Source organism: Culicoides brevitarsis, chromosome 1, assembly GCF_036172545.1.
Source record: "Culicoides brevitarsis isolate CSIRO-B50_1 chromosome 1, AGI_CSIRO_Cbre_v1, whole genome shotgun sequence".
In the NCBI taxonomy this organism is placed as follows: domain Eukaryota; kingdom Metazoa; phylum Arthropoda; class Insecta; order Diptera; family Ceratopogonidae; genus Culicoides; species Culicoides brevitarsis.
In genome coordinates, this window is record NC_087085.1 from 33,777,775 (window position 1) to 33,795,713 (window position 17,939).

The window sequence follows — 17,939 nt, forward strand, 5'->3', positions numbered from 1 at the left end:
AAAATTCTGTAGAGCCACAGTCATTTAAAAAACTTTTTTGGAAAAGGACTTAAAAATATTCAAGTTGTCATGAAAATTTTAATATGGTAGTTTTTTATAATTTTAAAATTTCTTTAAATTTTTTTTCTATTTTTTTTTTATTTCAGGCACAAGTTATGTTTATTGTTTGCAATAAATCTGACACTAATAGTGATTTTTATGAGCCCATTAGATTTTTATGGGTTTGATGTGATTCAAAAACGATATTCTACGGATCTCTTGAACATCACGAATTTTGAATATTTAATTCAACAGCCGGGATGCTCAAACGTGGACCTGCTAATTTTAGTTCATACAGCACCAAAAAATTTTATGAAACGTCAAGCTATTCGCAGAACGTGGGGAAATTACACGGAAAACAATAAATTTGGCAACTTTCGAGTTTTATTTCTTCTTGGAATGGTCAAGAGTCAAATGGAACAAGCAGAATTGTTTCTCGAAAACGGTGTTTTCAAAGATTTGGTGCAAGGAAACTTCATCGATCATTATCACAATATGACATACAAGCACGTGATGGCTCTCAAGTGGTTCGATGATTTTTGCAGCAACGCAAAAGTGTTGTTAAAAGTCGACGATGATGTGTTGGTAAATGTACCGTACATTTTAGCTTCAACCAAGACAAATTTTTGGAAAGCTATTCAAAGCGAAAATGAAGATTTTATTTTCTGCAAAGAATGGCCTCATTCGATGCCCTTTAGGAATAAAAATTCAAAGTGGTATGTGTCAGAGGAAGATTTTCCGGGAATGTATTATCCGAGTTTTTGTTCCGGATCTGCGATATTTTATGCTCCGCATACCGTTAAAATGCTCCTCAATGAAATAAGATATATGAAATATTTGTTCATGGATGACGTTTTTGTGACGGGATTAGCAAGAAATCGAACGAATATCAAAGTCACTCATTATGGCAATGTTTGGAACAATAACACGGAAGAAATTAGACAAATAGAGAAAAACCCGAAGATGAAAAATTTGTTCATTGGACCGTCAAATATTGAAATTTCGGACTTGTATTGGAATCAAATTCGAATTTTGAACCAACGATATAATATTGCTTAATTTTAAGTTGACAAAAAAAAAATTTCTAAAGAACTGAAATTTCATTTTTTATTATTTTTAATTTATTTTTACTTCTTTTCCATGTATTTACATTTTTTTTTTATTAATTTTCGCTTTTCAATTTTATTACCTAGAATGCTAGGCCTAATGTTCAGATAGAATATAGTTTTATGTATGTAGTTTCAGTTGATTTTTTTTATGTTTAAAGTTATAGAATAAATTAATGATGGAAGTGTAGAGAGTATATAGTTGGAAAAAGTTTAGAATTTTTTATATGTTTGAAATAAAAAATAAATAAAAAAATTAATTTTTAATTAATTTAGGTACATTTATTATTTCCTTTGTTTTTTTTTCTTTTCAATAATTTTTAAACTTATTTAATATTTCTTCATTTTGCTTTTTTTTTTGCTACATATCCTTTAAATCCGCTGAATTGCACAAAATTTTATCCAATAAAATTGCTACTGATTAATTTTTTCATAATTTTCTTTTCTTCGAATCGAAATCACAACGCAAAAGTTTTATTTTTTCTATTTATTTAATTTTATTTTATTTTATTGCAATTCCTACAAAACTTTGTTTAAAAATATTTCTTCGTTTCTAATTGTTTCAGTTTTTTTAAGTTTTCTATAAGTATTTACATTTTTTATTTTATCAAAATTTTTGACTGATGAGAGCTTTTTAGGACGTGTATTCGTTAAATTAAACATCTAAAATAATATTTAATTAATTATATTAAAAAAAAAATAATAAAATAAACAACAATTTTCTGTACGTTGATAAATATTTATAATAAAATTGTTTAAGTATATTTTTATATTCGCTTTTATTTAGTATTATATTTGTCTGTTTAAATATTCACATTAATAAAAAGGGCGACAAATGCATGTTTTTTTTCTTCTATTGTTCTGTTTGATACAAATATTTACAATTAATTATTTTTATTACCTTGAATTGGTTCAAATGTGTGAGATTAAAATTTCTGCATTTTTTGCGTTTTTAAAATTAACGTTAAAACGAATACTTTTAAAATGGACGAAATTCTATTATTAACGTTCAACAATTTTTTTTTTTATTTTTACAATAAAAATTTTATAATAATAATTAATAGAAAGGAACTCATTTATTCTTATAAAAAGATAGAAATTTATATTTTTTTTACAATAAAATACAGAAAATGGAAGAATTTTTATCAGTACTTGGCCTAAAAAAGTTTTTTTTTTATAAATATTTATGAAAGTAAAATTTATTAAATTTTTTTTTGTCAAAAAAATATTTTTTAAAAAATGATTTCATTCCATTTTTGATTAATTTTAAAAATTAATTAAAATTTTTGTCGTGTACAGACAATATATTTTTTTGTAAGTGATTAAAAAATAAAATACTCTTCTTAAAAAACTAATTCAAAAGTTGTTGTTATTTCTCTATAATTTTATGTCGTGGTCTCCTTATGTCGCGCTAAAATAGGTTTAAGATCACTAAATGAAGGACGCTTCTCTACCGTTAAATTCCAGCAGGACGTCATCATGCTGTAGATTTCCTGAGGACACCCTTCGGGTGCTTCCATTTTGTAGCCCGTTTGTACATGTTTGGCAACGTCAGCAAGGGGCTGTTAAAAAATAAATTTTTAATATCAATTTTTTAAAGAAAAAAGTGAAATTTCTTACTATTCTTGGATATGGCACTCGACCGAATGAGTAGATTTCCCATAGCAAAATGCCAAAACTCCACACATCGGATTTACTTGAGAATTTCTGCAACAAAAAACATTAATTTTTAATAATTTTCATGAAAAAATCACAAAAAATAATTTCTTACCGATTCTTTTAGCGCTTCAGGAGCAGTCCATTTAATCGGCAACTTTCCAACGTCGATGTTGATGCCTTCCTCTTTGGCCAAACCAAAATCTGACACTTTTGCCACGCAACTTTCCGATATCAGGACATTACGGGCAGCGAGATCGCGATGAACGACTTTCTTCTTTTCCAGATATTCCATGCCCGAACATGTGTCACTATTGAAAAAATAATTTTTTAGTATTTTTCGATTGAATTTCGGATAAAAAGTCTTACTATGCAAAGTTTATCTGATCTTTTTTCGTGATGTGTTGTCTGCCTCGCGATCTGAGATAATCCACGAGAGACCCTTTACTCATATATTCCGTAATAATATACACGTGTTCTTTACTTGTGACTAAACCGATGAATTTTACGAGATTTTCGTGTTCAAGTGATCTAAAAAAAAATAAAAATTAATTTTTTGTCGAATAAAGGAGAAAAATCAAAGAAAAAACTTACGCCATGACATGCGCTTCCGCTAGGAACTTTTGTGCCGTCTCCGTGGAATCCTTCAGCGACTTGACAGCAACTTTTTGATTTTTATAAATGCCCAGCATCACGTCCCCGAACTCTCCCTTGCCGATGCTCTCCTTGATCTGCACATCTTTCTCCGGAATTTGCCATCGTTCGTCAATCTTCATTGGGAGACAATCCTTCAGCTGGGTACACAAACCATCCGCATCCTTGCGATAATGGGCAATGAGTTGCGACAGATTGTCAAAGTATTCCTCGTCGTCGATTGTCAACTTTGGTTTATTGTATTGTGGGTTGTGTTCCTTCTTGATGCGATAATGCTCGACTTTGTTTTGGAAGCAAACGCAGAGCGTACAGTCGCCCGGGAAGTTTGTGGATTCGCGTACGAGAAACAGGCCATCGGTGCGTGGCGTGAGAAGTCTTTCAGCCTCATCGCGCGATATTTTGCCATGATTGAATCTGAAAAGAGATAAAATTGTCATTTTTCTGAATTTTTTAACGAAACTACGAGGCGCGGTCTATGAATGCACGTGACTGCAATTCATCACGCATGCTTACAACCCGAAAATAGTTTTGGGAAAATTGCCGAAAATTGTAAAATTTGTACACGCATGCATTTCCCCGGGGAACGAAACACCGGTTAATCAATAAAATTGCAATCATGCATCTCCCTTTAACCCCTTTGCCACTGGCATTTTGTGAATGAACTCGTTTTTGTACCTTCCATTGTTGCTCATTTGCATTAAACTTGATTACTCAAAATTACAAACAATAAAACGAGTAACTTGATCTAAATTATTCACCATTGACTGACGACTGACTGACTTTATCGCGAGCAATTACAAAGAAATATTAAAGCAAATAAACTTAATTCATGATAGATTCGGTATCAAGGTAACTGATTAGACGCCGAACAATGTTTTGACGGGAAATTGCGTGTCTTGGTATTTCATTAGCTACAAGTAAAGAAAAAAAATCGGGCTCACGTGTCAGTCATGTCGTTGAATAATTTATTATTTCAAACGGAAATAAATTTTCTTGGTCCTTTTGGCAGCACGACAAGTGCCCATGTTCGTGTCGATGCAAGATTGAAAGTGATTTTATTGCCCTTTTACTGTTCGCGAATGTAGGTAAATGGGTCACATTTGTTTTTTTTTACATAAAAAATGCTCTAAAGTGGGTCGACTTTTCCTCGAGGTTGTTGGTAATAAGAGTTATTTTCGCTTTTTACACATATTTTTAGTATCATGTCCTTCCACAAAGGAAGTAATTTTTTTTTGCTGATTCAAAGAAAGATAAGGATTTGCTTGTTGTTTGATGAAAGATTTTCTTTTCACGATAAAAAAAGGTTTTGTTTTTTCAACGATAAAAAGAATTTAATGTTCTAAAATTATTTTTTTATGATTTTTATTTTAAAATTTCTTTTGAAACACGAAATCTTAAAATTAAAAATATCTCAATTTAAACTTTATTTTTGTAAAAATCAAATTAAAATGAAAAAGTTAAAAATCTTTTTCAAAATAAATTTGTTGAAAAAAATGTAAAATTTTGAGAGATTTTAATATTTTTCATATCGAAAATTAAAGTGTTTTAACATTTGAGCAAAATTTAAATTTAATTTACAATTTTTTTAAACAACTTTTTTTAGGGCATGGAAGATATTGAAAAAAAAAATATTGATATATCTTGAAATATTTTTGTTTAGTTAAAAAGTATTGAAAAAAATTAAAAATCAAAATTTTAAATTTGCATTTAAAACAAATACAAATTTTGAAAAATCAAAGAATTGAAATTTTTAAAAAATTGCAATGTTTAAGAGAAATTTTATACAAAAAATAACTAAATTTTCTTCAATATATGAAAATTGAGAACATTATTTTCAATTTAAAAAATTATTGAAAAAAATGTTTAAATTTTTTAGAAAAATTAAAATTTGACTCGAATTAAAACAATAAGAATTTTGAAATATTTTGTCAAAAAAAAAAATTTTACGAATTGTAGCTCAGATATTTTTTTTACAAATTTTTAAATAATTTTTTTATATTTAAAAGTTAATAAATTTTATACTCACAATGACGATAGCACATCCTGCTTCTTGAGATTCCGCGGAGGAACGGGCGCTGTGGGTGAAATTTGTCCCTTGGCAACGACAATGTGATTACTGCCGGATCCCTGACTGCCCGTTGTATTGGACCAACTGCTGTTGTTCTCGTAGTTATTGGCACCTGAATCGTGTAACGACTGCGACATCCCGCAAATATTCTGTGGATGCAATGCAGATGTCACAGAAACAGAATTAACACAATTTTGACTACTATTCGCTAAATGACTTGGCAGTTGGGCATTATTAAGTGACGTAGACATTAAATTGTTATTATTATTGTTATGATTGAGTTGTTGTGTTGACGACGTCGTTGATCCGGGCACGATGGTTGTGGCGCTTCGGTCCGCGATTAAGTTAAGACTTGCCGGTAATGAGTTTGGCTGTGGGATGGAATGTATTACTTGACTTAGTAGAGGTGATTTTTGTTGTTGTTGTTGGTGTGATTGTGTCGATGTGCTTTTCCAACCGTGATTTTGACTCTGTAAGTTTGGGTTTTTCGTGTTATGAGGCGTTTTTTCATGTTTCACAAGTGCAAATGTTCGTGTTAGTGTTCGAGATGGTGAAAGAATTAATTTTCGTGAGAGTCATCAAGAGGGTTAGAAGAGAGCAAGAAGCACCAAATCATCCAAGTTAATTTTTTTTCTTAATTTTTTTCGTTTTAGAAAAAGCAAAAAGCAGTAAAAAAAATTCCAAGAAGATACTTACGTTTATTGTGTGCGGAGGTAATGGTGGTCCAGCCACATGATTGCTGTGCGCCTGTAACGCTGTTTGGTATTGTGGTTGTTGCTGGATTTGTTGCTGTTGCCCCGGCTGAGGCGCAGGCCGTTTTTGATTATGTCTAGCTGGAGCAATTGGCGCAACGGGAGGCTGATATCCGACTGTCGCTCCTGCGAAGCCTCGCTGATGTCCCGCTGCTGATTGTAGATTAATTGCCGCCGTGTGACTATTCATGCCGTTCGGAGTTTTCGTCGTCGATGGATGCTGATTACTGTGATTGATGTCGTTGAGGGAACTCCCAGTTGAATTCCGTCGTGCAATCGGTGATGAGAGATGATTGTTCTTTTGATGCGGTTTGTTGTTGTTGTTGCTGCGTTGCTTGCTAATTAGATCAACAACATCTGCAAAAAGAGAAGAAATTGCGGGATTTATTAGTGAATTGCTGCGCTTTGAAGCACGTTACTTCACTGAATGTGCAAAACAATAACATTTCATTATATTGCTGTTGTTGACAGAAACACTACTATTACTTTTGAAATATTTTTTTCCAATAAGTAACGCTACTCTACATGTGAGAACTTTTCAATGTCATACACACACACACAGCAATCATTAGAACATGACATTCATTATATATTTATTTACGATTGTTCTCTGCTGTACTCGTAAATTATAATTGTGGTTTTATCGACTACTGGAGCGTTCACGTAATCGATAGACAGCAACAATTATTTCGATGAAAAAAAAAATTCTAAATTCATTTCACGAGAAATTTTTTTTTTCCTTTCTAATGGAATACTAAAAATGGGAATGTCGACAAATTTGTGCAATAAAAGACAGTTATGATGATGTCACGTCAGATTTGAAGGTTAACTTCCATTTTTCTTAAATTACTTGGCAAGATATTATTTACGGATGACGAATTAGAACAGTTTCAGATTTATTTACGCTTCAAGTTTCGCAATGACTCACTATTTACAATTTGTGTGTGGAAAGAAATCGACGCAAAAAAAAACAGCATGGTCAAGTTTAAGCATTATGAATGTTTGTTACGGTTATTTACTCATCAAATTTTTCTTTCTAGTTGTGACGAGCAAACTATTGTGATGGATACTATTAGCATTGTCCAAAGGTATCATTCCATTAAATTATGATGGGAAGAACTGGAGTTTGGAGTCATTTAATACAATTATTAGTAGTTTTGAAAGGCGTTCCCCTTGAGGAAATTGAAATTTTGAAGGTAAGATATTGTCTGTCTGTTTAACGTTAAATAACTTAAGTAAATTTAAAAATTTCTTTTTACAGGTATTTAGAACGAAATTTTGCTAAACTAAATATTTATTGATAAACAGATGTTTAAAGTTGTTAATTTTTTTAGATTTTATATGCAGCTGATATGAGGCTTACAAGACGAATGGAATGATGAAAAGTCTTGCAGATGAAGAACTGTCCTATACATAATGAATTAACCTTTTCCTTAATACCTCAGAAATTCCGATAATAGAAAAAAATGAAAGTAAACTACTTAAGCTGTATCAGTTATGAATCAAGAACGTCTTAACATTCATCGGGATGTAAACACATACAAAAGCTAAATAATTTATTCGATATTCTTCTGTCTTCTGTTTTGTTCATGTTATGTGTGTGCAAAAACGTGTAATTTTGGAGAGCCCTTATCAGAACAATTACGTGACTGGTTCATCATGGAGCTGTCAGATGACAACAGTTCAAAGATGCAAAATAAGAAAATTATGCAAATACCTAGACTTTTTTTTGAAAAATTTCGTGAATTTCAAAGTATTTTCTCGCGAACATACTTTTATTATCTCAAAACAAAAGATAAATCTTAAAAATATTAAATGTAGAAAGTAAGATAGATTTGATTCAAAATGTTTTTTATGAAAATTTTTTTAATTAACACTGCCTTGAAAATGTTAAGGAACATTTCATTTTTTGATCTTTGTTCTTTATATCAGATTTTATTTTTCAATCCCTCAATTTTCATCTTAAATGTTCATTTAAGTTTTAACATATTATTGTTCTCATGTTATTTATATATTTGAAATGCGCTCAAGTCAGTGTTCAATCTCATCGCGACAAGTTTCATATTACAAAATTGACTATTTTTCCCTTTTTTATGTAAATTGCCATCAGAACAAGTCCCATATAAAAAAGATCAAAAACAACGAAAATTACAGTTGTTATTATTCATATTTATAATTTATTGTGACTCCTTCCGTTCATTGTTCAAACATGGCGATATCTGTCGCTCATTATATTTTTAATCTTCGTAATATGATAATTTGCCACAGAAAACATCAGAAAAAAAACATATTGTTTTGTAATGTGATACGATCGTATCTGTTGGCACTTTACAAGAACACAGAAGTTGATTCATCGTCAGCAGAAACCTCTTCATGGAATCCATCTTGCATCACTCATCATCTCATGATCTAGTACAATATGAATGACGTTATTATTACGATTACATTGAAAAATGTGTATAAACATAACAATAACACGAAATAAAATAATAAAACAAGATTGAAAGTGACTGGTAAATAACAACGCAATTGTTTGAAAAATTTTAACATTTTTTTTTCGTCTTTTCAAATAAAGTGCATGCTACCGCACTTCAAGTACACACACAGCTTTTATGATCCGTCTCTTTATTATTATTATTACGACGATGATCATTATTACTTAATTTAATTTTGTGGTTGCTGCATCTCCTCATTTTTTTTTTTCGTATGCATGTCTCGACTTTTGTCTGGACTTTGTCGAGATGAGAGAACAAAGTGTGTCTTTGTTTGTCATTTGTTGGGTGCTTCAAAAAAGTGTGTTAAAACATGTGATCACAAACAAGTGTAGAAAAAAAACTGCAATTTATCTACGTTTTCTAGGCTAATTGGAGGCGAGTTTGTAGGAGGTGTGTTCATTAATTATTATCATTAAACATTTCTGTTTAAGCCTACAAAGTAAAAGTAGATTTTTTTCTGCAACATTGTCACTGCCTTTTAAGATTTCTCGGAATGATGTTCAGAAGCATGGAAAATTTTAAAAATTCTTTAAATTTTTAAAAACACAAAAAAAGATGTTTGTTTATTTTTTTGCTTACGTAATGATATCATAACAACTTGCTACCTGTCTTTAATCTGTATTTGCTTTTTTTATGATATTTTTACAACATAACAATCATAATAAAATAATAAAACAACCGTCAGAACGTTCTCGTTCATTAAAAACCACAAAATGACGAGCAAGTACACTTCAGCTAATGACCGTAACAACAAACAACGATTTTTTTATGATAATGTGGAAAGTACTTGATGACTTTCAAGACGAGAACATATTGTGATAGGTTAAAAAAACTTAAATAAATAAATCAGTGAGATACGCGAAGAATTTAAATTAACACATATCGTCTTCTATCTATTTTTTTTTTCGAAAAAAAGGGCAATAAAAAGTGATGTGTGTTAAATTTTGAATAGCAATCGAATTGGCTTTAGATGAAAAATGCTCACATAATGATGGTAATTAAAGCCGTTTTTTGTACGAATTTCATTCAAAATTTAACTGTGTCTTGTGTAATGGATTAAACATGAACAATTAAAGACAAACAATTACACAATAAATGTTTATTTTAGTCGAAAGAAATGTTGATTAATGTTAACGGTACAAGTTACTTGACCGTTTTACTCGAAAAAAAAAATAACATTCAAAAGATGGAGCAAGAGCGAAGAGAAAGACATGAGCGAACACGACAAAATGCTTCAAAAGGCAACGTCCTGACAAGAACAACGACGACGTCACCGACAGACATCTCTCTCAATCAAAGTCTACTTTGGGGCGCCTTTGCTTCTCCGTAAGTGCTTTGCACCATTTTGCGAGCAAAAAAAAAATTATGAAATAAATGCAGAATCACGCAATTTGTTGCTCTTCAGCGCAGAGAATCTTGAATGAAATTGCTGCAAGTTTGTAAGAATCGCAAAAAGTCGTGCGTTATTGAAAGGTGCAATTATAGTTAAACAGTATGATAATTGCACAATTTGAAGAATGAAACGAAGATTGAGACACAATTCGAGTTGAGTTGCTTATGAATCATCGTCCAAGCACTTGTTCAATATTTTTTTTTTTTAATTTTTTCTCTCTTTTAGAAATTCTTTGATGGCTCCATGGGAAATGAGAAGGAATTTAAATTGCTGTGGAATCATCATGGGAGGTTTGTTAACATCAAATATCATCATCATCATTTGCACTCCGCTCACCGTTTCTTGTTCTCAATTAGCATTTTCTATCATGGGGATTTCATGCTTTTTTTTTGTTATTTTTGTGCCGTGTGGATGAACTCCAGTAGGAATAATTATTTATTCGCTTCTTTGTGACTTTTTATTTTTATTCTGGTAAGTTTTTTATTTTTTTCTAAAATTTATTTTTTTTAATTTAATAAAATATTAATTAATTTAATTTAATTTTATAAAAAATCGAGTAAAAAATTAAAATTTAATTTAAAATTTTTAAAAAATAAAAAAAGTTTTTTTTAATATGTATATTTTTTTTTATAATAAAAAAAATATAAATTTAGTTTCATTTTCTTAATTAAATCAAATGATAAAAAAATGAATTATTTTTTTTTAATTAATTTAATAAATTTAATTTATTTATTATTTAATTTAATTTTATTTATTTAATTTTTTTAAATTTTGCAAAAATTCTTTGTAGGTAAAAAAATATTTCAATTAATTCAAGCCAAGCATAAAATTTAAAAAAATCTTCAACTGAGACTAAACGAAAATTTTTTAATATAAACAAAATTAAAATACCAAAAGAACTCAATTTTTCGTGTCTTTGAAAGGCATCTTGTTAATTTCAGATGAAAAATTGTACAAATTGGAGTCAATGGTCATAACTTGATTAATGACATCCGAGGTCTGTTCAAAAAAATTTTTAAGTTATTGAGTGAAAGTAAGTTATTCTTATCTTATCTACTCGAATAACTGTAAAGAAATATTTTCCTCCATTCAAAAAAAATTTTTTTCCGCTCTTCAAAAAAATTATCGTTCAATTTATTTTATTTTACGATAATCGTCGTCATAAATAACGCCGATTAAAGCTCTTCTAACGAACGAGAGGTGAAAACCAAAGTCAAGTAAAGTCAAACATTCTAAAAAAATAATAATAATTACTGCTGCATAGCTCCAAATCACTCTTGATAGTTGTTTGATAGTTTCTTGATAGCCATCATAGCACTTCATTTCGTGGCATGGCATGGAAAGAGCAATGCATCAATCACACTCTGACTGTTAACTCGCCTGTTAATTTACTTTTGATGTCTCACGATTATAATTTTTGTTCATCATTCGAAATCATTATTTCATAAATTAACAATTTTTTTTTTCGAATTCAAAGTGTTTATAGATAATGATGATGATGGTCTATGGTCGTACATTTCGATCACGATCAAGTGCAAGAATTTTTTTTTTTGGCCCACATGTGATTATTAAAACTTTTGTTGCTTGAAAGGTTCTGTTCATTTCGTGTCACGAAATTTTTTTAATTGACGTTTTAATGATTGATTTGTGAGTGATTTTGACGAGAATCTTCAAAGAGTGTGAAGACGATTCGTGACTTTTGTGTCAGTTTTGCATTTATTTCAGAGTTCAATGGAACGCTTTTGAACAAATGTTGACCAGATTTTTAATTTAAGACTTAATTGTGGTCAGATTTTTATTGAAAAGTGGCGTTGAATGAAATGAAAATTAATTTGTTGCTGTCAATTCATTACAATTAAACAATGAATTTAATGTTTTTTTTTGTTGATTGACATGAATTCATGTGCAAATTTGTTCGAAGCAGCCGGAAATTGTATGAATTTATTGCTGGGCATTGAGAATTTTTGTGGAATGCGGTTCTATTCATCGATTTTTATGGGATCGACAATGTCATTTGGTACAAAAATTGGACTTTTGGAGCAATAAACTGCTAAATTGAAGTGAAGAGAGTCAAAAATAATGAACTCAAATCGACAAAAAATCAAATTTCTCAACACCTTAAAGCACGAAAAAGTCCTAAATCACTCAAAATATTTCATCACTCGTCGTTCAAAAAGCTTCTTCGGTTGCCGCTTCACTTCACGCAACATGTCAAATTACAAAAAGTAACAAAAAAAAGTATTGTCCTTGAAAAAACGAAGACGCACCACGTTTCATGACAACAAAACTTAATGTATCATCAATGGGCCATCAAAGTTAATGGACGACATTCGTATTGTAGCGTGGCATGAGACCCGCCGACATGCTAAATAACATCCAAGTGTGCGATAACCTTTTCACACAGCTCGCATTACGCAACAATTATCTAACATTTATCTTTTTTGGCACCTTCACATTGCAAAAAACGATCGTTTCTACCTGAATTTATCGCAACGCACACCTGTTTCGGCGATTTATGAGAATTGTCCAACGCTGAAGTCGCTTATAATTATCTGGATAATTATTTTGAACAACTTATCGATCGGCAATCGCTTTTGAACGACGTAAAAGGAAGTCGACGATATTTAGGGGGATTAAATTTCACCTTGGGATCGCTTAATAAACAATACAAGGTAAGGTCTGTCGTCTTGAAAGTCTCCCTTATGGACAATTAACGTTAAATGGATGCCCTAACGACTCTTTTTTTTCAGTGTAATCATCATCGCATGTCTTAAAAGCTCGTTTTTGTGCCTTGCAGGTTGCTTGGTTCGTTTGGACATTGTCTCAGATTCCAATCAAATGCAAGCAAATTGAATTGTTACTCAACTTTTTGTTGTTTTTTTCCACGCAAAGCACTTAATTGCATTATCCGCAGCGCAGTTGTGAGCAATAATCAGCAATATCTCCCATTAAATTCCAATCAATATTCAAATGCTGAATAGAAATGTCTTGCTGGCATGCCAACTCCAACAACGAACTGCTTCGCGTACCATAATGGGATGAATGAAACGTTTTTTTCTCTGCTGTTGCTGCTGCATGGATGTGAATTTTACTCAAAACCGGTGTAACAAGTGCATGGGTACGTGAAACGCGCAGTCAATGTACGCGCGTCGAGTCGAGTCAAGAGTCGCTTTGCCATGGCACATTGATACAGTATTTTTTAATGACTTGAATAAATATTGCGTCTACTTTTAAAAATAAAAACAATGTGTAGCGCGAACGGCGATGGAATGTCATGTGAGTGGCTTTTCGAGTGCAGCTAAAATAGAAAGCAGCTTGAATTTTGTCATTTTCTTCAAAAAAAAAAAAACAAAATTCACTTCAAGAAGTTGTGAGTCATGTTCTGAGCTCATCTCTGTTTAGATAAATTGTCAGAGATTAAAGAAATTGCAAATCTTTTAATTATTAGACTGAAACGCGATTTGCTCAAGTCTTATAAAAAATAAAATTAAATGAAGTAATTAAGGTCTTTGTGTACTTTTACGTACATTTCGCAGCAAAAATTACATCATCATCCACAGTGCTGCGAAAAAAGTAATTATCTGCGATCCACATAAGTGCAGTCGTCGTGCGTTCAAGAACATCTTGCGTGTAAATTAAAATAGATTGTCACTTTTAACTGGCTCAAGAGAAGCGAGTGGTGTGATGTTTTGTGAGAAATTTGCACAGAATTTCTTAAAAATGTTTTGAATTCGCTAATTTTTGTCGAAAATTGGCTTGAAAAAAAAATATTAGCTTGAAAAATAAAAATTTTAACTTTTAGCGAAACTTTTGCTAATTAGCTCAAAATTCAGTTTTTTATGAATTATTTTCTGTTTTGAATTAAATAATTGTCAAAAAGCCATTTTGGTTATAAAAGAATAAAATTTACTTTTTTGAGTAAAAATTCCTTTAAAAAGTAGGTATTAAAAGAAATTTTTTGCCGTTTAAAAAAAATCAAATTAAATTAAAATAATTTTTAAAAAATTACCTAATAATTAATTTAAAAATATTTATAAAAATTATTAAAAAATTAATTAATTAAAAAAAATTTCAAAACAATCGGAAATTTTTTGATATTAATAAAATATTAATAAATATTAAATAAAATAAGTTACTAAATATTTTTACCAAAAAAAAAAAAAATAAAATAAAAAAAAATTAAAAAATAAATAAATTATTCTTTTTCTGATTTTTTAAATTTTTTTTTATTTTATTTTAAGTTTAAAAAAATTTGTATTTAAAATATTTAATTATTTATTAAAAAAAAATATTTAATTAATTATTTAAACTTTTATTTAAAATTATTTTAAAGGAAAATTATTTTTTTAATTTAAATTAGGGTTATTTACCACTTGTTCACAATTAAGGGAACACTGACAAAAATTGAAGTAAAAATACAATAAATTCTTCAATTTCGTAAAAAATTTTGATTGAATCATAAAATTTGGACATTTTCCTTTACAATTAACTTAACTTTTGGTCTAAAATAAGGGTTTATCCTTTCGAAATAAAGAAATTAAAAAACTGTATTTTTGTGACAGTATGTGAACAAGTTATACACTGAGTGAACAACAATGAGCAGTTTGTGAACACAACCGATTTTGAACGAAAAATTGACAAAAATGCTTGAAAATCGACTTAAAAATGCTTTTTGAGCAATTATTTACAATTATTTTTCTAAAAATTTTTATTTTGTTTGATATTTTTTATTTTTTTATCAGAAATATCGCAATTTTCGGTTTCAGTCTAATTTCTTGTATTTGAAGCAAATATTACATTATTTTTAATTTAAAATGACGTTTTTTACTTATTTCAACTATTTTCTTGCAATATTTGCTCAAAAAAATGATAAAATTGTGAAAATTAGTTTTGCTGATTTTAACCGCCTATTCGTTCAAATGCGTCACTCTCAGTACGTGTCAGTACGTCACACAAACACGTTCAGAGATTGTTCACAAACTGCTAAATTGTGTTCACATACTGCTTCGAGAAGCGTCTCACAAAACATCAATTTTTGTCATGAAATCTTGGAAAATTCAGTAAAATAACTATCAGAAACGATAGAAAAAACTTCAAATTACCATATTCGATAAGTTTTTTCAATAAAAAGTCAAAATTTATCTATTGTTTCTTAGATTGAAATAAGCAAAAACATAAAATTTTGTAAAAATTGAAAGTGTCTAAAAATCGATTTTCGTTTTGATAATTTTTATGTAGAAAAATTGAAAAATTCAAGGAAAATTGAACCAAAGTTGATAAAAAACATTCAATTTTACAATTTCTGATATTTTGTTTCAATGAAATTGATTTTTTTCATTCATAAATATTGAGAAATAGAAAAGTGTTTACACCACTTTAAGGGTTAACTGGTTGTTCACACAAAAGGTTTGGAACCCTATTTTCTTTAAATTTTTTTCAAAAAATCAAAAAAATTCTTCACAAAATCACGCCAATTTAAATCTGTTGCGCTCAATAACCAGTAGCACTAAATGTTTATTATGACAACGATGGCACGACATGACGAGGAGACAAAACGAAGAACGACAGCAAAAAAATACAGTAGCAAGACTGATTAAATATTTGTAATTTCCTGACTTAATTATCACTTTATTTCACTTTTGATCTCGTTGTTATACTTTTTTTCCGTCAACATCGTCGTCGTTCCTTTTGAGTCACGTTCCCTCTATTTATCTTTTGTACGCAAACCTCTCTCGACAAAAAACTTGGTCTTTCGCAATTTGTTTTTTTTTTGTCTTTTATACTATAATTTAGTGCATACTTTTGAAAAAATATTGCAAGAAAATACGAACGCAAGTCACCAGAAGGCTATAATTAGTTTTAATTGCTTGCTCCGTTTGTCGTTTTTCTACGCATTTAATCCCTTTTAAAAATTGGACAAAAAAAATTGAAGATGTGTTAATGTCTGTGTTGTCTCTTGGCATGCTCTGATAGGCATTTCTTGTGTTTTTTTCGATGTTAAATAAATAATTACATAGTTCGAACAGCAAATTGCACTTTTCGAGATAAAAATCTGACTTTGGCTTGTTTAATAACCAGGCGTTTTTCGGTATTTATCATTTTTTTCGGCGTTAAAACAAAAGTTCGCCTTGAACGGGTTTTCCCACGCAAACATGATACTTCCGTTTTATAAAAATTTTGATTTCTTCCCATTGTTGCGTTCAATTAATCAACGTAATCGACGCGAATGTCGAAGATTTTTATCTTTGCCACACGAGAATCGACCAGGGAACAGCTTGATGTCGGCAAGCAGCGCTCGTCAAGGCAAAAAAAAAAGTTCTCTTGAGTTGCTTTTGGAACGAAACGCGCACGTTTGATCCAATTCTTCGAATAATTATTGCACTGTAACTGCGCTTTGACGTGAATTAAGTCGATTGTTTATTATTCGACTGACATTGTTTGTTCGTCGTGTAGAAATATGAAATATCAAGACAGCGCACACAGAAAAAATGAGTTCTTTCCACGATGGTGATTATTAGTGTACATAAAAAATAATCACGTTTGTTTTGGATTTGTTTAATTTCTGAGCAAAATCGGGGCAAAAGTGTCTGCGATACAAAGAAACGAGTAATGAGAAGTAATTAACGACATGCAAAGTTGGCTGTGAATGAAAAATGGGACCGAATGATACTCTTCTTATCAGCAATTTATATCGAGTTAACACACTGATGATGTAAAGATGCAGAAAAACACGAGAAACGATTCTTTTGTTCGAGATTTCCCATTAATTATCCGCAATTGTGTTGCTACATTGTAAGAATTTGTCTAAAAAAAACAACTTTTTTCCTCGAAAGTTCAACATTTCTAGACCAAATGCGATATTTTTAGAAAAACTTGAAAAGTTCAACAGACACATGAGTGACAAATTTCTTGAAAATGACGCATCCAGACATCAACAAAGGCCAATATTGTCGTAAACAATGACAATTTTTTCGTGACTTTACACATTAATTGCTCATTTATGACAGTTTTGTACCGAAAAATGCCTGCCTGGCAAGAAATCACGTCATTTTTGATTGCTTCCTTGTACACATGTCAGGTACGCTGCGCGGGTCAGATGATGACAGACAGATAAATTGACTTTAAATTCAATTCAAAGTCGTTCGTTTGGACTGAAATTTAAATTAAATGTCCAAGAAAACGAGATTTTATGGAAGTAGCACGGAACAATATTGAAGAAAATCGATAAAAGGGTGTGGAAAGCAACTTTTCTTCGTCTTATTTAACAAGAAATGCTGGTAAAAAGTGAACAAACTGTAATCCTGTCATGACATGCAATTCTACTATTTTCCATTACGTTGCTCGATATTGCTTCGTGTGAAAAAGAAAAAAGGGAAGAAGAAGACACTTCAACGCAAATAAAGACAAATAGACAAGAAATTGATAGAAATAAGAGGATTTTCTATTATTACCTTTTCTTGCTATTTGATAGCGTTGAAATATCGATATCTTTTATTTTTATGGTGATTGTTCTTCGACCAACGTTCATACGGAGCCGAGTTTTCCCAAAGGGATTCGGAATTAATGGAAAATGTCGGTCAAAAATGATAAATTTTTGTATTAAAGACAAAAAATGAGCGAAAATTTCAAAAATTTTAGCAAAAAAAAATTGAAAATATTAAAACAATAAAATATGAAAACTGACATAAAAAAATAAAAATATAATATTTTTTTACTTACTAAAATAATTTTTAAAAAATTATAAAATTTTATTCAAATTTTAATTAATTTTTAAAT

General features: G+C 30.2%; 2 protein-coding genes across 6 annotated transcripts in view; one reads left to right on the plus strand and one right to left on the minus strand.

The window, feature by feature from the left end:
- The first annotated feature begins 438 nt into the window (after window positions 1-438).
- Window positions 439-1,098, plus strand: LOC134837693 (lactosylceramide 1,3-N-acetyl-beta-D-glucosaminyltransferase-like). The gene has a single exon (XM_063853080.1). The coding sequence runs from the start codon at window positions 439-441 to the stop codon at window positions 1,096-1,098; it is 660 nt and encodes a 219-aa protein (XP_063709150.1).
- Window positions 1,099-2,284: 1,186 nt separating this feature from the next.
- LOC134827206 (tyrosine-protein kinase CSK) overlaps window positions 2,285-17,939 on the minus strand; it is a 34,016-nt gene continuing 18,361 nt past the window's right edge. For 3 of the 5 annotated variants that reach the window (XM_063839782.1, XM_063839779.1, XM_063839783.1), the window contains exons 2-8: window positions 6,220-6,632; window positions 5,482-5,993; window positions 3,396-3,869; window positions 3,171-3,332; window positions 2,917-3,112; window positions 2,766-2,852; window positions 2,285-2,707 (exon numbers count right to left, since the gene is read on the minus strand). In XM_063839782.1, the coding sequence (XP_063695852.1) occupies window positions 2,531-2,707; window positions 2,766-2,852; window positions 2,917-3,112; window positions 3,171-3,332; window positions 3,396-3,869; window positions 5,482-5,993; window positions 6,220-6,465 (1,854 nt within the window). In that variant the 5' untranslated portion in view covers window positions 6,466-6,632 and the 3' untranslated portion in view covers window positions 2,285-2,530. The remainder of the gene's footprint in view (window positions 2,708-2,765; window positions 2,853-2,916; window positions 3,113-3,170; window positions 3,333-3,395; window positions 3,870-5,481; window positions 5,994-6,219; window positions 6,633-17,939) is intronic. The other 2 variants (XM_063839781.1, XM_063839780.1) reach the window with 2 other exon arrangements.

Excerpts from the sequence above, each read along its gene's own strand:
- LOC134837693 (XM_063853080.1), top strand. The coding sequence starts at position 439 with ATGGTCAAGAGTCAAATGGAACAAGCAGAATTGTTTCTCGAAAACGGT.